We start from the raw sequence: 27,218 nt of genomic DNA, 5'->3' as shown, positions 1-27,218 counted from the left end.
GGAGTGAGGGATTAGTGTTGTTCTATTTACTGAGGTCTCTGTTTTACTTACCACTTTCAATGAGAAATTGTTTCTTACAAAGTGGTAATAGAAGAATACTATAGAACCATAGCAAAATCTCAACAATCTAAGAAAATTCTGAAGGACTGTTACACCAAGAAACACCAATTAAAACTAACAAACAAAGAATAACAACAATGAAAAAGAAAATTCTGACACCCTGCAGCTCTCAATGTGAAACCTTTGCTGAGAAGGTGGGGTCCCTACTGATCATTTCCTGGTCTCCCTGTAACTTGTTATCGCCCCCTCTGCAGAAGAACCTTCTCTGCTGATAATATTCCAAAGCAGGACTGGGTGTATGCTTAATCAAGCAGGCTTAAAACACATGGCAGTGTTGAGGTGTACCTTGGGAAGGAAGAACGTGTCTTGGTGTATGCCCGGAAATGACCTTTTTGACAAATGCTAGTCCCTCACAACGGATACCAAAGTCAATTTGGATCAATTAAATAGTATGTAGGAGGGAACCCCAATGTGGTTTATGGATAAAACAAAAAGATTATTGAAAAAAATACTAGGCCAGTCAGTGTGATGGCTCTGACAACTTGAGTACAAGCCCTGTTTGGTAGAAGAACTGAGTCCCACAAATTGTTTTCTGACCTCAATAAGCATGTTGTGACACACATGTGCCTGTGAACACTGGTGCTTGTAGACCTTCTCTCTCTCTCTCTCTCTCTCTCTCTCTCTCTCTCTCTCTGTCTCTCTCTGTCTCTGTCTCTGTCTCTGTCTCTCTCTCTCATACACACACACACACACACACACACACACACAAATCAATAAATGTGATCCCTTTTCAGGTCTTGGCTCCAAGATGACCAAAAAAGAAACAATAGTTGCACTAAAAAGGTCAGGGTCACATGCTGCCAATTCACTTCAGAAACTGTACCCTGTGTGTGCCTAAGAATAAAGTGATTGGGATGTTCTTCGTTCTGAATACAGTGGAAGCCTCTGCCTCCAGGGACATCCCTGCAGAAAGTACCTTCCAAGCTCTTGTCCTTTCCTAGCTCCATTACCGTGTGTGTTCTGCTATTCGTAGCAAGATCAGGGGTTGATCTCATGAAGCCTGGAAAGACTGAAACCTCCACATGATTTAGACCTGCTAGAATTACCTGCTGACCTCCACCAAAGCCTGTGTAAAGAGCTGACTTCGTAGGGACAAACAAAACAAAACACCACCACAACAACAAAAAACGCAGAAACTGTACTTTAAAATGAAAAAAAGAGTATCAGGAAAGTGTGGAGAATCTGATAGGCCCCGAAAGCGTTACTAACGAGTGTACCCACTAGTTTTCAAAAATCTACTTCGACCTGGGAGGAAAAGGATGGTACTTGGCAGTGTGTGTGTGTGTGTGTGTGTGTGTGTGTGTGTGAGAGAGAGAGAGAGAGAGAGAGAGAGAGAGAGAGAGAGAGAATACATAACTGCCTTGTCAGTTACAATTTGAGATAACGAAGAGAGAACTATCCCACGGGCCAGCCAAATGTGTCCATTATACAATCTAAACAAATTTAAATGTGGCATGAGTCCCATCTCCAGGTACTGTAGGAGATGACTGTGTGTTCCCATGAACTGCTGCGACACTGGTGACTTCACACAGCTAATCCCATACTTCCTAAGAACTGATCTGATTTGGAGGAGACTCAATTCTTCTTGGTAAGTGGTAACCATCTGACAAATAGTAATCTGATGGCACTGGATACGTGCTGTATGAGTACAGCCAGCCAGAAATGACACCCTTAAAATGACAGTGTCCTCAGAGAGGCCAACACACCCCAGAACGAATTCCCCCTGAACTGCTCCCCACTTCTGCTTCCGGCCGTGCTCATGATACATCTGAAGCAGTTCCCGGGACATTCCAGGGGCAGCATCTACAGCAGTATCTCCTATCTATACTGGTGTTGCAGTTGCTGAAAATAGGGACCTGAATTTCCAACCCAGCAGTCTAAGGGCCTTGGTGAGGATTAACATCCATCCTAAAGCCCCATCTGTGCAGGGAGGCATCCATGGCTAGCTCATCCTCCTGCCTATAATGAAAAAACAGGAGCTTGACCTGAGATATGCCTAGATGATGTGTGCATACACTGATTGCTTAAACAGAGACTATTGCAGGAAGCTGCCTTTCAGCTTCTTCCCACTGCCACTCAGGAAGTGAAATCTTCTTGTCACCATTGCAATTACAGTGGAGGGTCTTTAACTGTAACGTTCATTAAGAGTGACAAGGAGAAAAGTGAGACTCGGATACATTTATGCTCAGCCTGTTTCAGATTACCGGTGTATAATGAGCACGTGTGGTGTGGAGCAGGCAGATGGGCTTCCAGTTGTTTGCATACATGCCACCTTGTTAATAAACAGTGAGTTCACGCTCAGAGCAAGCAAATTAATGAGCATATTACAGGGAAGTCTGGAGACAGAGAACTAGCTCCGGATAAAATAAATACATTTCTTGTTTTAAGCACTAGTTGTTTTCTAAATAGACACAGCATGCAGACCCCTCGAAATGTAAACAAATCAAAAATTAATATTTGAACTCAGCAGCTGCAACACCCTCTAATATGCTGCCCTGCAGCTGTGTGGAAATTGCATGTGGTCATCGCTGTGTGATGCTTTCTCCAAATCAAAGACTCTGCTTCGAGGATCAGTGAGGATTGCTTACAACCATGACGGATGGCTGCACACACCGGTGAGATGGCTTATTTCTCATCTTCAGAGCAAAGTCAGGAAAGCTTGAAGATATTCAAGTCAATGTGTGCTATTAAAGCAATGATCTGAATGTTGATTTCAAGGGGCAGTGACTCTTTTGCTGATAAGTAATGATCTATAAAGACAAATTTAGACATACAGGGAGATTTTTAAGAATATCTTATGGGCTGATTAGGTTCTTAATGCAACTGCATTGAGTGCATTTGGAAGTAGTTAAAATAATCAACACTTGTATCTGTCCTCCACCAGGTAATAGAGAGATGATGTCATGCAGAACCTCCAAACTTTTTGTAAGTGTAGTATTTAATGTAAACCTGGTCAAGAACCTAGGCTGGGAGGAGAGCTTTTGAGTTCTATTTTGCTAAATGGTCTTGTTATATTATTGTTGTTCTGAATCCAGGTGTTAAATCCACAGATTAGTGCAGTGCCCCATCAGAGACACTTCTTACTGTAGGTAAGCACAGCAACTCATAACGGAAAATGCTGAAGCTGTGTGATGGTGGAGTGCTTGGCCTAAATGGAAGAGCTATATCACCCCTTTTAGTATGCACTGAACATCTGGAAGGAGAGGGAAGACTGTAAGAGCCAGAGGTTGGAAAGGTGTGTAACGAAAAGACACTGGGAGAAGACATGGCCGCACTCATGAACTTACTGCTGCTGTGGTTATCTGCACAAATTCAGGACAGGACTGTGCCCCTTAACACTGCACCATGCCTGTGGGGTCTCACCATCCATGAGGCCTCACCCTCCCTGAAGGACAACTGGCACATAAAGGTTATTGGAAGAGGAGGTGTCATTTTTTCAGTGGGTAGCATTTTCTGCTCTACCAAATAGTCTCCTACCCACATGCTCAAGGTGGAACTAACTAAACTCAGTGGGCAACACATTAACAAGAAGCCATGAAAGGAAGAGAAGACTTGAGAAGGAGATTCCAGCAGGAAAGAATCTGAGAGAGGAGAATTGGAGGTGGAAATGACAAAAATTCATTGTGTAAATGTATTAAAAGCAAAACAAAGAGTGTAGGATTTGAATTCCCATTGTTAAGAGCTGATAGAGTTCAATTTGTGAAATTAGCACGAAAGAAATTTAGAAAGTATGAGTGGCAGAAAAGAAACAACACATTCCTTTCCCTTTTTAACTATTATGTTGGGCTCAGCCCACCCAAAAGTGCTTAAAAATTGTTTCCTTTTTCTTTCCTTCAGAGAGTCTAAATTAGTATAATAGCCATAAAACAAACAAAGTAAAACCAACAGACCAAACAAACAAATAAAGCATCTCTACCCAGTGCTGTCGGCTACTGCTTTACTCTTAAATTGGCCAAACAAAACCCCTCCATGACAGACTGACCTTAATGTGACAGGACAGTGGTTTCTCCCCGGTGCTGACATACTACCAAGAAGGCTCCACCAGGGGCCAAGGGAACTGTGTGAAGACTGAGGCGTTTGGACACGGTGACTGGCAATGTCAAAGCTCTCGCTTTGGGGCAGCTCCCACTGCAGCTGACAAGTGGCATGCACACCGCTTGTGTTCATATATCTTGGCATCTTGCATCCAACTCATGTTGCACTTGATTTAGCTCCAAACAGAGAGCGATTCTCTTCAATTAGTGCTCATGGCAAGTCAGCTGACTGGGAGGCCACCTGGCAGGTGCTATGGGAAGCAGACTAGGAGGGTAACCTTCCCTGGAAACGCTCATGACAGGGTAATATGAGTGGAAGGATTCAGGCATTATGCTGGCCTGCCCCTGTCACCTGGCAGAATGCACTCAGGCCGTACCCTGGTCAGCCCAGGGTTCCATGATTATGTAGTCTGCAAGCAGCTGTAAAGGACCCCTTTAAAAGACAGACCCCCGCTCACTTATGCTCTCTTTTCCAGCTCTCCTTCCTGTTCCTCTCTCTCCAGCTCCTCTCTGCTCACCTCTCTTCCCCACTCTCTTCCCTGCAGATCCCCTGGGGCAGATGGGACTTTTCCTGTCTCCCTCTTCTCTTCTGTCCTCTCTGTGTCTCTGCATCTCTTTACCTCTTTTCTCTTTCCTTCCCCCTCCCTCCTCTTTCTAATAAAATTTCTCATTTAAACTCTGCCTGCCTGGCATGTTTGTCACCTGCCTCGGTCACCCTTGCCTGCCATGGAATCTGCCAAATTTGCCCTCAAGCTTTACCATAACAATGAGAAAAGACAGGTGTTGGCATTTCGGTTGGATCGGGATGGAACAGGAGTGGGACAGGTATTCGGGCACTCATGAGTCACAGAATACTGAATGTTACACAGCTCAGGTGGAAAGGTATCCTGGAACTCAGGAGCCACAGGATACTGAGTGTTACACAGCTCAGATGGAAAGGAATCCTGGAGCTCGGGAGCCAAGGACTACCACAGGTTGTAGTAAGCTTAGCAGCTTACAGCCTTGCCTCAGGGAAAGGCTTCCCGGGTGTTTCAGCTCAGCTCCAGAAGGACAGGGTCTTCCAGCTGGAGATGTTCACCCAGTGTAGCAGTTTTGCTAGGCAGGAGGTTTCTCGGGGGAAGTTGCTACAGTTCAAGTGGGAACCATTGTAACATTTGGGTCTTTTATTATTTTATAAACCAAAGCTGGTCTTTAAAGGTTGACCCTCATCTTGGGAAGAAGTGGGAGATTTTAGCAGGAAAGACCAGGAAGATCAGCAGGACAGAGAAAAATATTCAGCTACAGGGGTGAGTGTATGAGGCTACTGTGTGGGAGACATAAGCTTGGAGTTTTGCAATAGGAAGAAAGAGAAGGAAACCCAGCCGAGGGCGACCGCACAGCTAGAACAGTTAGGAAACGGGAGTCACTCCATGGATCTGAATTGCGCTGGTTACAAAATGAGTCATGGATAAACAAAAGTCAGAAGAAAGAAAAATAGCTTTGTGTACCAGTGTAGCATGCAGATTGGGATTTCCTTGGGACTTTTTCAGGCTGCAGTTCCTGTGGGTACAGGGGCGTGAGAGTCATGCAAAGGCCGAGAAACAGATGCTTTTCTTTCTCTTTTTTCTTCTTTCCTTCCTTCCTTTTGTTTAAATTTAGGAAGTCCTCAATTTAAGCATGGGTCATGTCTTTTTTTTTTAAGTTTCAAACTAAGGAAATGCCTTGAAGTGTTCAATCATCCCTCAGCAGACCCTGTTGTCTCTTAAATAAAATTACAAACTGAGAGAATAAGGAGGAGACAATCAGTGAAAGTTCCAGAAAGAAATTGGATATACAATTCCATAGTTCAAGCAGTAGGAGATAGGGTGACATGATGAGAAATAAGAAAAGAAAGTATATTACAAAAGAAAGAGATAAGGGAAATAAAGAAGCCAGTGTTAAAAAAAATAGAGGGCACAAGGAAATTGAAAATATGCAGAGATAGAAGAGCAGGACCAGATGAAATGAAGAGGAGGGCGAAGAAGATGAGATAAAAACCAGAATATGGATCACACTAAGGAAAAAGCTCCTCGATCAAGTTCCGTAGAGCAGGAAGGAATGGACTAGACTCTAGGAGCCCAGGCATTCCGCAAGCACAAGCCATGTGCTGGTCAAACAGTCAGTGCAGTGTGTTTTTATTCACAAACACACACACAGCAGAATGTTTTAGTAATTACAACTCTGCAGTAAGATTCTATAGATTGATCCAACGAGAAGATAAAGTACTTAGAAAATTACAAATCCATAAGCATGTCAACAAAAGCATAGTCACACTCATGTCATATTTGACCTGTTAGCTAATCTATCTCCTGCTTGTCAACAGCTACCACAACAGGAAAATGGCCAACATCACTGAACATTGCTTCACCATTAAAGGTGACAATTATGCAGATCCTTCTAATAGCGTCAACACATACAAATGCATGCACTGCCAAGAGAAAAGAACGATGCACCTGCTGGCTACCACTGTTAAAATAAAAACATTCAAGTACATATGCATTTAAAAGATTAAAGTAGACATGGATTGACGCAGATTACTAAAATTTAGCATGGGCGAGTGCTTTTCTTTTCCATTTACTCAGTTAGCAGGAACACCACAGAACAGGGGCACTTACATAGGTGGGGCACCCACACCAGTCTAATCGGCTTCCTCAGCATTTACAGGAGCACATCGTGACAGTTTTTTTTAAAGAATCCCTCTCTAAGCTTCCTCATCATCATAGCCATCCCTGCCCATCCATCTTCTGATCCACTAGCCAGAAGCTGGGCGGTGGCTCCGGCTGCAAAGTGCTTTTGTACAAGCAAGAGAACCAGAGCTGGATGATCAGAACCCACGGGAAAATGCCTTGCATGGTGGTAAGCGCATATAATCCTGGTCCTGGGAGGCCAGACAGACGGTGGAACCTGGAATGAAGTGGCCGGCCTGTTTAGCTGAATCAGGGAGTTCAGGACCAGGGGAAGGCTCTGTTTCAGAAGTGTGGTGCAGAGGGATTGGGGACAAAACCTGACATCACCCTCTGGCCTGCACGTACTCATGTACATATGAACACATACATGTGCACACATGAGGACCTATGCAGACAAACACTACACATGTGCACAAAGTATCTGATATGGAGCTGGGGGTGTTCAGTCAGTGGTACATTTGTCTCACACACGTGAGGATCTGAGTTCAATCCCTAGAAACTATGTTAAAAAACCAGGCGTGATACAGTATGCACTTGTAATCTGTGTGGGAGAGGTTGAGGCACAAGGATCCTTGGGACTCATTCTTCATCCAGTCTACCCTAATTGATGAGTTTCTGGCCAATGAGATGCTCTGTCTCAACAGAGGTGGATGTGGATGGTGTTCTTGAAGATGACCCCTGAGGTTACCCTCTAGCCTCTGTACACACGCACACACGTGTGCACTTGTACTGCTCATACTCAAAAACTATGCTCTGTCTGTCTGTCTGTCTGTCTCTCTCTGCAGACAAAAACACCTGTTCCTAAGTCCCTAATGTGTGTGCTCAGCCATACTCAGCACTGTGAGGTTTAACAATGACAAGGGGAATCATGAAATCCTAGTCTCCAGATTCAGTTCTTGGTTCTACCATGCTTGCTGGATCAATTACTTAACTCTCTTTCAGCTCTCTTGCAGTCCAGTTTGTTTGTGTGTAAAAGAAGGGTTGAATCACCACCTCCCTTGAAGACCACATGGATGTGAAATGGCAAAACTGCCCGGGAAGCAATCAGCCCATCCCTTCTCACATGCGCCTCAGGGGCCACGCCTGTTATTAGATGCTCATGAAGATGTCCTGCAGAGAACATGAGTTAGTCAGTGCCAAGCGGGAGAAACACTCTGCACACAGGGAGATCACAACATGGAAGACGCCAAAGGGAAGCAGATTCTGGAAGGAAAAGACTCCGAGTTAGGCGCTGAGGCATCATGGGTAGGGTTTTGATGATCAAAACAAGTTAACAACCACCAAGCCACTGCACATTTAAAGTCTGAGCTTTTCTTTCCCTTCGTCATGGTGTCAGCTGTCAGCTCCAGGTCACCTCGCCATGACCGGAGCTGCTGTGAAACACAGCCCTCCCCCCACTCCTGTGTCTGAGTATGGAAGCATGGGGTCCCCCGGGCTCCTTCCCAGGTGCTCCTCTCAGACCCCACCCGGTACTCAGAGCTGCAGCTGTAGCAACTTCTTCCAGAATGCAGATCTGGCCTCTGCTAATTTGGGCATGTTTACAATATCACCAAATGATGTGGACCCTACTTTCAGAAACATTATCGAAGAATGGAGAAGACCACAGTAATGACTCAAAAAGGCTTTGAGAGGGTGTTGTTTGTCTTAATGATCAGAAGAAAAAACTACTAACAGCAGTACTCTTTAAAAAGGAACTGGTGACAAAGGTCTATCTGTTGGGGTGATTCCACCATCTAATCACAGGGAAAGGACAGAAAGAAGGAAGAAGGGGGAGGGAGGAAGGAGACAGAAGGAAGGGAGGGAGGGGAAAGGGAGTCAATCTACGATCTATGTAGGGGCTAATAGTCTCATTTTATTTTAGTAATTGCCAATGAAGTACTTAAAATATTAACACCAGTTATTAGTTGAGTGCTTCCCCAAAGAGAGTTCTGGGACCATGGGCAACCTCTGCGAAATGCTATGACTATGGGTATTCAGTCAGATGACTGGGAAATGCCACCTAGCCCTTGTTATCATAGTGATTTACATGTGTAAGGCTCCAAAGCTCCTGCAGCAGTAGAAGTTGCTTAATTTTGCTTAACCAAAACTCCAGGCTAGAAAATTTAAGAACTGTATTTCACTTTCCAAATTTTTGGCCAAGAGCCTTAATGTTACATTTAACAGCTATAACTACCTTTAGAATTAAACTGTATGCAATATATAATTGCTCAGACCAGTATTTCTTTGACACTTTTCCTCTTTTGTTTATGCTCTTATACATCAGGGGGATATGAATCAGCATTTTAGACATCACCGCGCAAGCAACAATCAAGTTTTAACTTCCTAGAGTTCCACCTCCCCTGTGAACCAGCTCCTCATCCTCAGCACTATCACCCTCAGTCAGTACTCTCATCTCTTCCAGAAAGCTGAGAAGGCCAGCCATCCTACCGGGCACTCACAGAGCCCAGGGCACAGACTTTTTATAATGTATCTGCACTTGAACATCTCCCCCTTAGGGCTTTATCTGTGCTTTCTTTTTAATTTCACCCTCTTCTGTGAACAGGAGAAAGCTTTTAGCTGAGAAAGACAAACAGAGAAAGCACCCCGGGCTTTGGAAATTCTTGATAACGTTGAGATGGGGGGCGGGCGAGGAGACAAAAACTATGAAGAAACTCCTGCCTTCCCATAGCACTTAGCCATGTCTGTGACAGGCTGATACACCCCTGCTCCTCATCCCACTTCATTTGTCTTTGCTGAAAACCTTCAGCCCTGACCCAAATCTACCAACTATCTATTTGCTTTGATAGACTTGGAGGAAATACCCCCCCACACACATCTCCATATGTGAGAACACACTGGGGTAATTGGACCTGTTCCCAGGATGTGTTTATTCTTGTCTGTGTGATAGATTAAGTGGAATTTTCTTTTTGAACTGTTAAGTGCAATTAAGAGGTCTTGGGTGATGATCACAGGAACAGCTGAAATATAGAATACATCCCAGAAGTAAATCGCAGTCCCTGAAAGGTGCTCACATACCACAGAGAGGACAGAGAGGGTCCTTCTCTTTGTGGCCCCCATGGACACTTGTGAGGACACTGCATAGTAGGGGTATGTGTCACCCTGTTTGTTCTGTCACCACACAATTCCTCACCTTCCTTCCTTTAGGTCAAAGTCATTTGAAAAACTCCATGACACTTTTTCAATGTAAGAAAATAGAATTCTAGTTCAGGATAATAGTAACAGGAACTGAGCTGGCAAGCTATAATGCACCCCTTCAACCTCTTCAAGGAACAGTACCCCTGATGTACAACTGTCACCGCAAGTCCAATTTGTCCAAATGTAAACATTTTCCTTTCTGCCTCTTACACTTTTACTGTCCCAGACAAAGGTCTATATCCACCCTTTGAATTCCCATGACCTGAAACCGGGACACCTTGTGAATCTCCAGTTCCTTCACCACTATGGCAAGAGAGCAACTATTTCTGATGCTCTGTTAAATTAAGTCACATGAAACTGCCCTCTTGGATAACTTTTGCTGACAAATAGCAAAAATCTAATGTATCATTGACATCCAATGAGCCCCTTCCCTCCCCTTCACCTTTGGCTTTAAAGATCATCTGGACTCCTGTAATTACCTACTACAAGTCTTCCTGTCCTTACCTCAGCTTCTTCTGAGCCATCTTCTGTAATCTTTCTCTTCACAGAAGAGCAACCATGATACTTCCTGCTAAAAAAACTTCCCAGGCCATGCTTTTAACCCCAGCCCTTGTGGGCTTGAGGGAGGGAAGCTATCATGATTTCCAAGCCAGTTTGGGCTACAGAGTAAGACCACCCCCAAAGAAGATGGTCTCAAGAGGGCAGACATCTCACAGAAACGGAAGACCTCTAGGAAGCAGGTCCTGTGGGCACCTTAGTCCGGAGCAGTGAGAAAATCCATTTGTGTTGTTAAAGTCTCCCAGTCTTCAATATTATGGTAGCCTTGGCAACCAAATGTACCATCCTTCACTAAGCTACAATTCTTAGAAGTGAGTTACACATCTTCATCTCTATCCCCCAGAGGCTGCACAGAGCCAGTCCGGCAAGGAGCATGGGTTCACTAAACACTTAAAGAACAGTATTTAGAAAGTCATAGATTTAGTGACAAAGTAAACTTCTATGTCAACACTTTTCTTTTTGATGGTTTCACAATTGAAGTACACCTATAACAAGTCCTTTGCAACAAAATATTTCCAAGCAATGACCACATTTAAAATCAAGAACACACCCAAGTTCATGGACAGTCAAATTCTGTTCTTCTGAGACTGGGGACTTCCAAACTCATTGAGGCCTCCCAGTACTATGACTTTCTATTCTAATGGTCCCTATTAGCCTTAAAAAATTAATGCATCTCCTTATCACCTAATTTACCATCAAAGAGTGCTCTGGACTTTGGAGAGAACAGAGATCATTAACTATTAAAGCTTTCCAATCTCCTTCTATAAACATTTATTTAAAAAATATGTCATAGCATAAAAGTTTTAGGGTCCACATGCCAAACAGACTGGGGTAGAAAATCTACCATGAGAGGGATAGTTCACACTTGACCACTGATAGTATTCCTTAAGCTTTCTACTCTAGCTTATCTTCCACAGTTTTCATATAATATACCCTGACTCATGGCACACCTCTCTCCAAAACGCCTGCAGTGCTCAAGATCCAGCCTCAACATATACGTGAAATTTCAAGCTCTCCATATTTGGATTTCAAGTTAAATTTCCCAATGTGTTTCTGAAGTATACTTCAGTGCCAGCCATGTTCATCACTCTTGTTGGATGACTCGCGGGCCATAGACGACCCATATAATTTACTTTCCAGGTCTGCCTCCAGGTAGAACCACATGGCCCCTCTATCTAACCCAACCCTTGCTGATCTGCCAGAAACAAGCTAGGTTCCAGCTGCTCTGTGAAGCCTTCTGTGTCTTATTCTCCTCCCCAGCCCCCACTTAACTCCTACAGTCCTTATGACCCGCAGACAATTCAGTACAACTCTATTTGTACCAATTGTTAACTGTACCTTCAGTTCATCCCCTTAGGTAGCCTGAAATGTCTCTGCTTCCTGGTAACAGAAACTCGGCAAACATCCACTAACACACTCTTACTACTGTCAGTGTGGTTACAATACTGCTCACGTAGGTGTCTGAAGCTTTGACAGTCGGTCTAGAGTTTATTGGGTCACTGGCAGCACGCCTTTCAGGGGACTGTAGGACTCTACTGCTACCTTTTGACTATCTGTCCTGCATGTAGCACAGGTCTTTTCATACAGATATGCTTCCTTCACTGTACGGCACAGCTGACAGAAAGAGGCTCTTACCAGACTGAACAAACTCTAGTGACAGAGGCTTGAACCTTCAATATTCTGAGCTGAAGGAACCATTTCATTTTATAACTTAGCCGCATCTGGTATTTTGCTATAGTTACACAAAGCTGTAATGCACATGTCAGGGACCCCTTAGTTTTCATAGCGGCAGCTTGTATACCTTAAAGTGAGGCTCAGAAGTTGAACTCAGATGTTTGAGTTGCAATAGTCAACACATGTCATCATCAAATATTCCCTTGGGAGGAGACACTAATGTTTGTCTCTCTTCCAAGACAGTCCTGGCTGTAACTGGTAGCACCGGAAACAAAATCCATCCGACATCTGGTACAGTTTGTGCTTCTCTGTTGTTTTGGATAGAACATAGTGTCTTGTGCATGCTAGACAGGAGCTTTACCATGGAGCTACACTCCAGCCGGCCCTCTGACAAGACTCATGCTGCACACTGACTTTCAGCTTTCAGTTCTCTAAAATGGTCACATAGTTTCTGTTGAGTCATATTTTGCTCTGAGTTCATCATTGTCCCAATGCTGCCCTGCATTCGACAGTTTTCTTAGATGATAGAACCTAATGGCCAATATCTAGTCTTAAGATGATGAGCAAAAGAAGGCATGCCTTTGATACCAACCAGTCACATTGAGAACATAGACAATGACTTACTATGTCCCCCAAGTAAACAAGACAGTAATTGGTATTGTCTCAGTATGATCTTGACTGTTGGATGCTGGGAGGTAGACACTGAGCCAAAGTTCCTTCCTGCTCCAGGGTAAGACACATAGCTGGGCCAGCCTCCTACCAGATCTTGCTTGTTCATCTTTTTTATCTACATGCATATCCCAGAATGCCACCTAGCCCAGCTCCTCAAAAGGAAAGCAGTCACGACAGAAGGCATATCTGTGCAAACTTTTCTACAATGTAGAAAGGATGGTGGAATATACAACCTTTACACTTTTTAGTGACAGGGTCATTAACATACTCTTTTTTTCTCCCTATGGTCTAAAAATCTATCCATTAGTAGAATCAAAGGCAGATATTTTGATGCTGTTCTGTAAATATCCAGGTGGATGGTCAAAGGTGACTTATGAATCCAATGTTATTTACATTTCAAGTCCTTTCTTCCCTCTTCCCCCCCTTCCTTCTTTACCCCTTTCTTTATATTCTAAAAAGAGGAAGACAACAATTCATCTCCTAAGGAAACTGGTCTACTTTAAGCTGAACCTCCCTAAAATTCTGGGCCTGGACAAAGATTCCCATCAGAGAGCAGCATGGGATTACCAATATAAGCATGGGGAAATATGTTTAGAAAATGCATTTTTTTGTACCTTAAAATGTATATAAAAGTATTATCACCATCAATTCATTCTTCATTAATATAGACCAATTTTCTTTCAGGACTTACAAGAACACTATTACATTTCTATCTGAAGCTAGATGCAGCGGCACACATCTGTAATCCTCACATTTGGGAGGCGGGGGCAGGAGGATCAAGAGATCAAGGCTGTTCTCAGTTATGTAGCAAGCTGATCCCAGACTGTGTGTGAAGATTAATCTTCATTACCAGCTTGACTGAATCACCATGGAAACACATCTCTGGATGTGTCTACGCACATGTTTTCAAGGAAGGAATAAAGATACACCCTGAATGAATGTGGGGGCGCTCTTCCCTGGGTTTGGGGTCTGGGATGGAAAGAAGAGGAGAGAGCAAGGGAAGTGCCAACATTCGACTCCTTCTGCTTTCTCACTGCAGATGAAATGGGACTGGCTACCTCAAGGTCCTGAGCCATACGTTCCCATTCATGATGGGCTGTGCCCTCAAACTGTGAGCCAAAATATGCCTCTTTTCTCAAGCCATTTGGCATTTTATGACAACAATGAGAAAGTAACTAATACACTGGGCTAAATGAGAGCCTCTATCGAAAAAAAGAAAGAAAAACAGGCACATTTGAATCCCCATTCACCAAGTGCTTGAGGAAATACAGTGGAATCAGTTCCTGAACAAGAGAAGTATGAACAGAAAGAAATGCTTGTAGTCTGAGCTAAACAGACTAGGACCAGCACCCTTTGGCCTGGTATGAAGCTCCTCGCAGCTGCCCCAGAATTCCCTATGACCCCAAAGAGGCATCACTCACCAGCACAGTACCCAACGAAGTTCAGGAATTGCTCTTCCTTGCAGCTGGTCTTACAGCGCCCACTGGTGAGAGTGAGATGGGGGTGACAGGAGACACAGTCGGATTCCAGGGGACCATGGCACTTCCTGCAGGATGGGTGGCATTCTGGGGACAGGGATAAAAGCAAGAACTAGAATCAACAGTTCAGCATGCAAATGCATGTATTATTTCATGCACTCCACAAATCTCTATCTCTGGCCATCTGCTGAAGAGTCCAAAGAATGCCTGGCACACACCTAAACTTGACCCCAAAACTGCGATTTCTGGAAGTAAAGAGAATATAGTCCACAAACATAAGAGGGATTTTGAGCTATATAAATTTGAGTCATCAGTCACACATTCCAGAGGAGCATCCCCACATATGTGACTAGAAAATTTAAACCTATATTTGGCAAGCATCTCCTGCTTCAAAACACCAGAGAGACAGACAGATATACATATATACAGAGAGAGAGAGAGAGAGAGAGAGAGAGAGAGAGAGAGAGATGCACAGACAGACACATTCACACAGAGGCAGAGAAATAGACACATACAGAGAGACACAGACAAACATAGAGATAGACAAACACACACACACACCCACGCACACATGCACACACACACACCGGAAGAAGGATACAAAGAAGTGGGAGTCTTGCTTTTCTGAAACTCCCAGCAGACAAGCAGGGGACCAGACAGGCACATGGTCCTGAGACTTCCCACCAGAGTATATTACTAGCCAGGCTCTACCTTCAGGCCTCATCTTGAATCCTTTTTATCAGTTCAATCAGTAAGAGTTAAATACAAAGAACAGAAAAAACGGTCTTCCTCCTGGAGGTTATCATAGGCTGCATCTGAAGTTCAAAGCCTTAGACAAAATTATGGCCAAGTTGTGTCTTCCTCAGAAAACCAACGAATTAACAAGAGGCACAGCAGTGTAACAACCCAGGTGAGTCTCTGAAAGGAGCAGGCAATAAAGATGCAGACAGGAGGGAAACGAGGCAGGCAACCTGCCCAGGCTGCCAAGGCGGGTGCCAGGAGACCTAAGCTGTCTGGTGCCAAGCAGTGGGGGCGAGGGGCAGGTGCTGTGTGGAGCTTGCTGACACTCCCTCCTGGACCAGGGCTGGTGGAGAGCAAAGATGCAGGCTCCAACTCAAATCAAATACCTCTCCCTTCTGGCAAGAGGCCAGGAGGAGGTAAGCTAATTTTTTTAAAGGGGGTGGGCACAAGAAAACAAACTGCTGATTAGAAGACACTAGGTCAGCCTGCATTCCCCAGACTGTTTGAGAAGCTTCCAGAAGATGCTAGCATTCCGAGGATAATTCTACCACCCAGGTCTACCCACTTCTCAGAAGGTCTGCAGTGACCTGTGTGCCCTGCTTCTGAAGAGACCATCCATCTACCGACAGGGAAGATGTGGAGCAAGGAGGCTCTCCTTCAAATAGCTTACACACAGGATCCACAGGGGCCCAGATAAAAGCTTCTCCAGCTACAGGACTTCTTCAAAGGCAAGGCTAAGGACAAAGCAAGCAGTTACCCTGCAGAGCTGATGGGCACTTTAAAATAAAGCTGCCCAGGGCCTGGGGATTAGGAAGGTATTTGGGGGAAAGAAGAAAATTGCAGAATAAAAATAACACTGATATCTAATCATCTATAGTTAAATTGCTCTTTGGAGTTTAGGCCAGAAGAATCTAATACGTGCTCACTTATTTATTTATTTCTTTGTTTGTCTTAATATTTCATGGTGCTGGAGAGATGGGTCAGTGGTTAAGAACACTGGTTTCACTTTCAGAGGTCCTGAGTTTGATTCCCAGCACCCATATGCTGTCTGTAACTCCAGTTCCAGGGGATCCAATGCCCTCTTCTGGGTACCAGGAAAGCACTTGATACACAGATATATACACAGGCAAAACACTCATACACATAAGAGAAAATAATTTAGAACATTTCATAAGTTTACTATACATTTCCTGAATCCAGAAATACATGGGCAATGATTTCATTACAACAAGCTTTTTGCCTGTCAACTAGCCTCAGATGTCTATTTTTGGAAACGAAACAGACTCCTGAGGGAATGTGTTTGTCTCTTCCACCCTGTAGGTATAAGAATAAACAGTAACTCCCTAGGGTGCTTAAGTTTTACTATTTTGCCAATTCTGATAAAATGCTTTACTAATCTTAACTTGGGATTTCAGAAATCTCTGTTATGGAATATAGAGGTGCTCTTAAATTGGAAAGAGACGTCAAAGAAGGAAATAAAGGCCTCATTTATCTTTTGCTTTTTCTTCTGCTGCTGCCAAGGGAAGCAAGGCTGGGAAATGTCTGTAACAGTACTTTGTGCCCGCCCCTTTGTAATACACATCGCCCACGCTGGTCTCCAAGTCTCCACCCCTGAGCCGTTCTACTTCAACAACCTCACCCCTCAAGCTAAGTTGCCCTGCTTTTAACAACAGAGAAGGGGCAGTGAGACTCCCGAGGTTAGTTCCCAAGAAGCTAGTAGCTTCTGTTTGGGCTTCTTGGAATATTCCCCTCAAGGAAAGACACCTGGCTTGGAGGAAGTCTAACTAACCGAGACGGCCATGTTGTGAAGAAGCTCAATGAGACACAAGAACTGGTCTCATAAAATGGGAGAGGAAGGGGTTCTTGGCCCACCTAACTTACTGATATAGACAAATTTGTCTAAAGGATCCTAAGGGAGAGCTTCCAAGCCTACAGATCCCAGGCACTGCAAAAGATAATAACCTGTTGTTTACAAGCAACTAACATTAGGTTGTTTTAAGCCAGTAATTTTGGGTGGCAATTGGCAAACAGAGCAGAACCTCACTGAGAGAAAGTAAAGGGTTCTTGAAAGAGTCTTGTCTCAATCCCACATCTCAAATCCTTCCTGCCCTTTTGATGAAAAGGAATGGGGATTTAAAAACAGCAGAGGATGCAGAGCAGAAAGTAAAGTTATTATTCTTCCAAAAATATGGGGATTTACTTATGACTTCACATTTGGAGACAACATTCAAAGACACCACTCTCATTTGTCCTCACTTACTGGACACTAGAGAGAAATGAAAACTCAAAGGACATATCACCTATTGTGGGATTTCCACTCTCAAGGCCCCATTTTTTTTTTGTATTCTGAACTTTCAAATCTGGTACACTGAGCACAGACTCTTGAGAGAACTACAGAAAATAGATCTTAAACTTTAAACAGAACCATAGTAATGAAGGGTTATGTTGAGCTAAACTCTGGAGCTTATACAATGTAAATGTTTTATTTACTCTATGAGAGAATTGCTCTTGACATGATTGTCTCCCAAACAAGAGAAATCCAGCACAGAGTGTTGGATTTAAATATTATAGTTGCCCGGCATTGCCGGCGAATGCCTTTAATCCCAGCACTCAGGAGGCAGAGGCAGGTAAATCTCTGTGAGCTCGAGGCCAAGACAGGTTCCAAAGCAATACAGAGAAACCCTGTCTCGAAAAAAAACACAAAAATTATAGTCTATGAGGCAAATTGTCACACTAGCCATGCTGCCTCGTGGGAAGATTAATTCCTCTTGTTCTCTTCACACTATACCTTTATACTGTCAAGTGTGAGAACAGGATTTTGAGCCCAGCCCAGTCACTGATGGGATGAAGTCTTTAATTAAATGTCTTGTTGCACTAGGAAGAGCAAATGTGAGAACAGAACTCTGCCCCAGCAGGTCACACACTCACCCATGCAGGTACCTTCCAGGTTAAAGTGGCTCTCTGGACACTGGGAGAGGCAGCGCCCAGCTAGTAGCACATGGGCAGGCCGACAGCCCGTGCAGCTGTGAGGGCTCCTCCCTGCACACGTGAGGCAGGATGGGTCGCAAGCTGAGAAGAAGACCAGAGAAGTTATTAGGACAATTCTACATGGGATAGTAGTTGCTTCACTGGAGTCCACTCTGTTCACTTGAATCTTCCCAGGACACACTGTAAATACTTTTCTCTGAAAGAATTATCCTACAAAGTCAAAGCTAAGTGCCAGACAACCCTTACAGTCATTTCCATTCTCCCCATGCTGACGGATGTTAAAAGAGAACTAGAAACCATGAACCGTTCTCCTACCCTGGGACAGCTGTCACTCTGGAAACTCACCTGCTCCGTAGGCTGTTCGAAGTAAAGAGAAAGGGTCTGTGTGTGTGTGTGTGTGTGTGTGTGTGTGTGTGTGTGTGTGTGTGTGTGTGTGTGAGAGAGAGAGAGAGAGAGAAAGAGAGAGAGACTGTGTGTGTGAGAGAGAGTGTGTGTGTGCGCGTGTGTGTTACAGAGAGAGAGAGAGTGTGTGTGTGTGTGTGGGTGTGTGTGTGGGTGTGTGTGGGTGTGGTGGGGGGTCCTTTGATCACACAACGTCCATTGTAAGATGGAGCCTGAGTGTACACAGGATCTAAAGAGTCAAAATGGCAGCAATACCAAACTCACTCATCACAAAAGCAAGGAGCAGGATGTGCTTGTGTGGTACAAGGGCACAGTCTAGCACAGATGTGAGAGCATGCTCTGCAGCTCTGTGACCTCGGCTGAACTGGAAACATCTTGAGGCCTTTGCTTCCTCATCTATAAAACAGGGATTCAGTGTGGCAATGGGGCAGATGTATGCACAATCTCTAGATCACGGTATGGTCCTTGCAAACCTCAGCTGTAATTAATAACAGTAAGCACAATGTTACAAGTTTCCAGAAGTGGGTGTGATGAAAACAAAGGGAATGAAGAAAGAACAACTCAGCTGGCATTCACCAGACCTTTAAGGGTCACCGACAGTCCCCTCTCTGAGGAACGGCTTTCATAATTCTACAAGGTGCTATGCAAGCTGTGAAGCATTCAATAGTCCTATTCAGCTGTAATGATCATGAGAAACACCGTGACCATCAGGACAAGATATCCCTAAGGGTGGGATCATCATGAGAAACAGCCATGACCATCATGACAAGATATCACTAAGGGTGTGATAGTGGCACCCACATCTTGGTGGTAACCAACAGCTATCCGGTTGGATGTAAGACTCACCCAGCAAGAAGGAAATCATGCCTCATATTGGAAACCTACCCAGGGCTAGTGATGTCACGAATGTTAGAGGAGAACCCACTGCTGCCACTTTACTACTACACCAAAGTAATACTTGACTGTATTTTAAGTATTTATCCTGATACCCCACTCCAGGTGAGTGTAGCTCTCAACACCCATTAAAGAAGATGCTCTTTGCAACGGATGGTGTCCGATTCAGAAAGCCACACTGATCTCAACTGCAGAGAAAAATCTGCTCATGGGGAACCCAGTCCCAGTGGATACACCCACAACACAGTTGCTGCACCAGAAAGGGGACAGGAAGATTTTAGGAGCCAGAGGACCAGGAAATCGGCTGTGAGCTTGTGGCTCCTAGAAATGACGGATGATTCCCAGGTGAGACCTCAACAACATGGTTGCCCAAATGAGACCTTACTAGAATGGCAGCAGAAGACATGCTAACATGGAAGGGGGTATTTCATGGGGTCACACCCACAGACAGAGAACCTCAGGGATGAAACCTTATTTGGTTTTTCTTTTTTTGAAAACTTAAAGCAAAATGAGAGACGAGGAAAATAAAATCACTGTGAAAGTTGCCTGTATAGAGACAAGAGTCCCCGTTCTGAGAGACATCTCAGTCAAAAGTTAGAACAGTTATGTAAATTATCATACCATCTGCAAATAGTGAAAGTTTTACCTCTTCCTTTCCAATTTGTATCCCCTTGATCTCCCTTTGTTGTTTTATTGCTCTAGCTAGAATAGAACTTCTAGTACAATATTGAAGAGCTATGGAGAGAGTGGACAGCCTTGCCTTGTTCCTGATCTTAGAGGAATCGCCTTGAGTTTCTGTCCATTTAGTTTGATGTTGGCTGTTGGTTTGCTGTTTATAGCTTTTATTATGTTTAGGTATGTTCCTGTTATCCTGGATCTCTCCAAGACCTTTATCATGAAGGGGTGTTAGATTTTATCAAAGGCTTTTTCAGCATCTAGTGAGATGATCATGTGATTTTTGTTTCTCAGTTTGTTTATATGGTGGATTACATTGATGGATTTTCATGTGTTGAACCATCCCTGCATCCCTGGAATGAAGCCTACTTGATCATGGTGGATGAGGTTTCTGATGTGTTCTTGGATCCGATTTGCAGTGATTTTGTTTAAGACTGTAAGACAATTTTTTCTGTCCATTTTTTTAAATTTAGGTTAGAAACAATCTTGTTTTACATGTCAATCCCAGCTCTCTCTCCCTTCCCTCCTCCCCCGTCCTCCCCACCAGGTCCCCCAGTTCCCCACCCAATCTCTACTCTGATCACCAAGGAGAGTGAGGTCCTCCATGGTGGATCTCCAGTAACTGTCATTTCATCCAGGGCAGGACCTAGGCTATCCCCCAAGAGTTCCGGCAGAGAAAGCCTCCCATATTGTGGCATGGGCACTCAAAGTCTATTTGTACTCCAGGGGTAAATACTACCCAAGGCCCCATAGATTACCTAGGCCTCCTCACTGACAACAAAATTCAGGGGGTCTGGATCAGTCCCATGCTTTCCACACAGCCATCAATTTGGGGTCCAAGAGCTCCCCCTTGTTCAGGTCAACTGTTTTTGTGTTAAACCAACCCACTCCTTTGCCCATCAGTTCTCTCTTTCTGACACTGGACTCTAGTTCAGTTCAGTGTTTGTCTGTGGATATCTGCCTCTACTTTCATGAGTCTCTGGATGAAGGTTCTGTTTCCTAGACTCTTTGGCAGTGGGATTGTGTGCTGGCACTTCCCTGATTCATGTCTAAAATCCATAAATGAGTGAGTACATACCATGTTTCTCTTTTGGTGACTGGGTTACCTCACTCAGGATGGTTTCCTCTAGTCCCATCCATTTTCATAGTGGCTATACAAGTCAGCACTCCCACCAGCAGTAGAGGAGTATTCCCCTCTTCGTACATCCTCTCCAGCATAAACTGTCATTGGTGTTTTTGATTTTAGCCATTCTGATAAGAGTGAGATGGTATCTCAGAGTTGTTTTGATTTTCATTTCCTGGATGGCTAGGGATGTTGAACACTTTCTCAAGTAGAAATCAGTATTGAGATTCCTCAGGAAAATGGGACACAGTCTACCACAAGACCCAGCAATTCCACTCTTGGGCATATACCCAAAAGATGTCCATTCACACAACAAGGATGCCTGTTCTACTATGTTCATAGCATATGTAATAGCTAGATCCTGGAAGAAACCTAGATGCCCCACAACTGAAGAGTAGATAGAGAAAATGTAGTACAATGGAGTACTACTCAGCAAAAAAACAATGGAATCTTGAAATTTGCAGGCAAATGGATGGTACTAGAGGAAACCATCCTGAGTGAGGTAACCCAGATACAAAAAGACAAACATGGTATGTACTCACTCATATATGGATTTTAGCTATGGATCAGGGGAGTGTCAGCCTACAATCCCAGTGCCAGTAAGTCTGGGAAACAGGGAGATTTCCAAGAGAGATGCATGATACCCCAGAGAAGTGGAATGAAGCAAGATCTCCTGAGCAGATTGGGAACATCGGTGGAGAGGAGAGGGAACCAGGAAAAAGAGACGGGGATAAGAGGAGGGGAGAAGAAGGCATGGGGCAGCAGGAAGTTTGAGTAGAGGTAAGAATAGAGGAGAGCAGGATGAGAGATACCATAATAGATTGAGTCATTATAGCTTTGAGGAGAGAGCTGACACTAATGAGATTTCCAAAGATCTAAGGATAACACCAACTGTCAAACTAAACAATAGTGGAGAGACTACATTAAAATCCCCTCCTTGATGATAAGGTTGATGACTACCTTATATGCCATCCTAAAACCTTCATCCAGTGGCTGATGGAAGCAGAGACAGATAGCCACAGCTAAATACTGAACTGAACTCCTGGAACCTAGTGACAGAGATGGAGGAGTGATGAGCAAAGGGGTCAAGACCATGATGGTGAAACCAACAAAGACAGCTGACCGGATAAGGGGGAGCTCTTGAATCCCAGACTGATGGCTAAATGGCCAACAGGGGACTGATCCAGATTCCATGAATGTAGTCTCAGTGAGGAGGCCACAGAAATCATGTTTACCATGGTGTATGAATGATGTTTGGGAGCCCATTCAAATAGAGGGATGCTCTCTCAGCCTGGGCACATGACAGACTTTGGAGATCCCCCAAGGAGGGCCTCACCCTCCCTGGGGAATGATGTGGGGATTGGGTGGGGGGCTGGAGGGGCTGGTGGAGGACAAGGGAGGAGGAGTGGGAGAAGGAGCTGGGATTGACATGTGAAGCATTCATGTTTCTAATTTAAATAAAAACATATATTGAGGGAAAAACAACAACACACACACACACACACAAAGTTAGAACAGCAGATAAACCTCGTGCAAGGCAGACACGCCTGTGATCTTTGAGTTTAACCTTTCCTTCGTTCCTTTCTCATCCATGAACTTGAAAAAGGCACCCAGAAAACCACACTGGAATTCCATTTGCAAAAGCAAACCAACTCCTACTTATTTTTACTTAATTCTTAGACTCTGCTTAATCTTGGAACCTGGTTGTAAATTGTGGCCTTTGAGAGTAGTAACTTCAAACGCTACACAATCAAATAATAGAGCAAGTTTTGAAACTTGGATGCCCATTTTTCTTCCTCCCTCCTTCTCTCCACCCATGCCAAAATCTAAGCATGTACTATCTCTTTCTCAATGAACCCGATGCTTCATACTGACTCATCCTGCAATTAGCTTTTGCACTGTTAAATAGGGATCCCAGTCACACCCAAGTAAAGGCCCGCAGGTAGAACTCCCAGAATGCACGGTGTAATGTCTCTCACTGCTGCTGAGAGCATTAATTATGTGTTTTTATTTTCTCTATTTATGATCTCTTGACAGCCGGAAAAGTGCTTATTCTGTAGAAACTATGCTCAACCCCCCAGGGCTATATTCCTGAAGATTGTAAGCGATTGATTAGCTTGGGAGTATGTGTTTCATATGCCAACTAACCAAAACACAAGCCTCCAGCACCTGTAGACAACTGGATCGAGATTCACTGGATCAGGCTCAATAAAAGTTAATATAATTCTATTAGGGGAGAAGGCACTTACACCGGAAACAGATGACCACCACAAGTTCCCTACCCAAGCATCCACACAGGCTGCTCTCCACTACTGGCCTGGAACCAAGGGAGAACCCACCAGTCCGGACCCCAGACCTAATCCTACTCTCTGTGTGGGGGAGGGAGGTGTGAATATCTCACTACAAGCACTTATCTGCAAGCTCTTCCTTTAATTCACACTTGTGCCAAAGAGGACCCAAATCTGTCCATCCAGATGACTCCAGTCTCTGTCAAATAGAAAAGACCCTGCAGACAATAGACATGGTCGTCTCCATCTCTCTTGTCCGCTCTATCAAACACCGAAAAGATTCACAGGCCCTGCAGACTTGGCAGAATCAAATGTAATTTTACACCATCAAGATGTCTGATTCTATCAATCCCTAAAACAACAGCACAATAATCTTTGCAGTACAGAAGTTGCTCTTCAGTGAGGATACTGTTAAAGTATCAGAGTACTCTCTCATTGGCTGATGTCTGGTTGTTAACCTCCAGCGTAGCATCCTGTCTCACCTATCACCCAGCACCTAAAGGTGTGCTGTGCCAGATGTCCCAGGCCCCTGGTACCGAGCAATGGCCAGTGCCCAGTCTCACTGGTCCATGTCCTGGCTTGATACACACTGTCTTCGCACTGCTTTGTCAATGGCTCTAGTACAGTAGTGTAGGTGAATGAAATTCATTCCAAAGTATTTTCAGGATCCTTAAAAAGTGGGAGGGGTTAGTAAACTAAAGTTTAAGCAAATAAAAGGAGGCATCACAGGATTGGTGTGATGGCTCAACATGTAAAAGCACTTGCTATGCAAACATGAGAACCTGAGTTCAAAATCTGAGTAAACAGTTAAAGGATGGCCATGATCCCTATGCACCCACAACCCCAGGGTTTTAGGGACCAGAAGCAGAAGGAACACAGGGATGGGCAGTCATCAGCCTAGCCCCAGGCTTGGTAAGAAATCCTGTCTGAAGGGAAGAAGGCGAGGAGTGTTCATGATGCCCAAGGTCCTCCTCTGGTCTCTCAGAGTACTCACACATAGGTGTATGCTCCCCAACATGAGTATATGATGTGTGCATATCTGTGTGTGCACACACTTGTGTGCATGTGCAAACACACAAGTCTCTGAGCACAAAATGAAACAGAATATTGGAATATAAGGTATCAATGTTTTTAAACTCCCAACTAAATCATATTGTCAACACAAAGCTTTTATTTCCCTCCAGAATGACTTCGGGAAGCAATCTGAAACAGCAGTGTGTTCCATAGGCCTAAATAAATATACCTATGATGGCACTGATATGCTTACATTACATTTTTTAAGTCCATTAGAATCCCCAGGTCTTCCTGTTATACAACCTTAATAAATAGGAATCAGGATGTATCACTGTGGAATTGAAAACCGGGGCAAAGTAAGTTAAAGCATTATGAGTATAAACCTGAGTTATTTGATTCCATTTGGCCACAAAGTCATCGTGGCAGCCCGGATTACTGTGAGTGGAGGTTATTATTTTACACAAAACAGGAAAGCAAAGACGATCAGGGCGTAAGGTTGGCAGGTTCAGAAATTCGAGAGAGCAACCCTTTGTCACCCAGTCGGTCTTAAAAAGACAGCCCCTGACCACTAAGTCACAGGAAGGAGGCAAGTGCTGCATGTAGAGTCGCTAAGTCTTCATCTCTGGAATCCTTTATATTAGTAAACACATTTAGATCTTTAAAAATGGTCTCATGAAACTTCCATTCTGTGCTGGTTTGGCAAATATCTACATTATTCCAGTGACTTTTATTAGGAACAATCATTCTGTGGGAGTTATTTCCTTGCAGGAATTCTGTCCAAAGTCTCTCTCTGCTCTTTCAAGGAAGACTTACTCCATCGCCAGGCCTATCTGGAAGGCATTCGAAAGTTCTATGAATAATTCCTTCACTAATACAACATTTTTAGAGGCCCGATTTCCAGTTGCTGGCTTAAGAATATCTCTCAAAAGGTATAAATGAGCTGCATAAACCCTGAAAGACCCAGTACTAAAGGAGTCCTTAGCGGCTGTAAAGTCCCATCAGTTTGATGGTGCAGTTACAAGGGAGCCACTGAGAACACCACTGTTCCTGCCGACCCTGCTTCCTGCTTTAGGTATGTATGTATGTATGTATGTATGTATGTATGTATGTATGTATGTATGTATATATGTATATATATGTTTTCTTCTCCTTTAGTCTTTAATTAATTTATCTACTATACATTTCAGAACTTAAAATAGATTCTTCTCTCACCCAGGACATCCAAATCACAGTTCCACTCCTCCCAGCCTGACCCCACACCCACCCTCTCCCCTAGGTCCACTCCCCCTCCATCTCCCATCAGAAAAGAGCAGGCCCACAAAGATAATAACCAAATAAGGCCAAACAAGACACAATAAGACAAGGCAAAAGCCCTCACACAGAAGCTGGACAAGATTAGCCCAAGAGGAGGAAAAGAGGGCCAAGAGCAGGCAAGAGAGTCAGAAACACACCTGCTCCCACTGTCAGGAATCCCACAAAAGCACCAAGCTGGCACACCTTACATATATGCAGAGTGTTATAATGTAAGAAAAGCAGCGCTTGAGAGAAAGACACCATGCGACACATTAGGGAAAGGGATCATAGAAAGAGGGAAGGAAAGGGGAGATGCTGGCCTCCAGAGACAGGAACAGCAGGAGAGAGGAAAGAGGAAAGAAGAGGGGAACAGGCAGAGAGAGAAAGAAAGAGAGATGGAGGGGAGGTGGGCAGGGCCCTTTTAAAAGGGAACACAGTGAATGTGCACAGGTGGTGCTCTTTGTGGCTGCAGCTGAGGGCGTGTCCTGTCAGAACCCCAAGGACAGGTCAGTACAGATACCTGAATACTAACACAGAGGATCTGGTGCAGACCCACGCAGGCCCTGTGCTTACTGCTTCAGTCTCTGTGAGCCCTGCTTAGTTGATTCCATGGGCCATGTTCTCCTGGTGTCCTCCATCCCCTCTGAGTCCTATAGTCTTTCCCCCCTCTCCCCTGCAGGGTTCCCCAGTCTCCAATGGGAGGGAACCAGTGGAGACACAATATTTACACACACTCTCTCTCTGGATATGGAGATGGGTATTTTTAATGACACAAAAAATGAGTGGTCCTGTATCCTGATTTCATATCGTTTAAGCGTTCCTGGATGTCTCTGTTAAAAGCAAATACTGAGGTAGACATTTGTCAAAATACGATGTAGAAGTCAAGATCCTCCAGGATGTACCATAGGAACACCAAAGCAGGATGAAAATGTGAATGGGTTTAGTTCAAATCAATTTTATTTTCTTTCTTCTCAGCCCAAACCCCACTTAATATGATTTATCATCCTTCATTTGTTCCCCACCCCTGTCCCAACTACACTGGAGCCCCTTCAAGGGTGAAAGCCAGTCTTTACCCCTGTCCCGACTACACTGGAGCCCTTCAAGGGTGAAAGCCAGTCTTTTTCATCTCTGATTCCCGAGCATCTGTCCTAGACCCTGTTCTCAGCGTGTTCTGCATCCCATTAGTGACAGAATAAGTGGGTGGGCAGGGGGTGTGTGAAGGGTGGACAGGGGGATGGCGATGTTGACATCACATTCAGTTTGCCATTCTCTCTGGTAATTTCTTTAGCCTGTTTCTTGGTTTTCTGCATAAACATGGGAATTTCCCCACATCCCACCCTCTGCCTTCTCTCCTCTCGCTCTGGTAGACCTGCACACAGCTTTCCTGACCTCTGGGCTGCTGAGTCTGGAATTTATGAGGACAC

The 27,218-nt window shown here is 44.3% G+C and overlaps 1 protein-coding gene across 1 annotated transcript in view; it reads right to left on the bottom strand.

The window, feature by feature from the left end:
• Nucleotides 1–27,218, bottom strand: part of Fras1 (Fraser extracellular matrix complex subunit 1) — a 400,187-nt gene that overhangs the window by 159,158 nt on the left and 213,811 nt on the right. The window contains exons 19-20 of the mRNA XM_040747451.1: nucleotides 18,046–18,186; nucleotides 14,320–14,463 (exon numbers count right to left, since the gene is read on the bottom strand). Coding sequence (XP_040603385.1) covers nucleotides 14,320–14,463; nucleotides 18,046–18,186 — 285 coding nt within the window. The remainder of the gene's footprint in view (nucleotides 1–14,319; nucleotides 14,464–18,045; nucleotides 18,187–27,218) is intronic.

This window comes from Mesocricetus auratus, unplaced genomic scaffold (assembly GCF_017639785.1).
Source record: "Mesocricetus auratus isolate SY011 unplaced genomic scaffold, BCM_Maur_2.0 Super-Scaffold_100006, whole genome shotgun sequence".
Lineage (NCBI taxonomy): Eukaryota > Metazoa > Chordata > Mammalia > Rodentia > Cricetidae > Mesocricetus > Mesocricetus auratus.
Note: the sequence above shows the minus strand (reverse complement) of the source record. Positions and strands in the feature narration are given on the sequence as shown.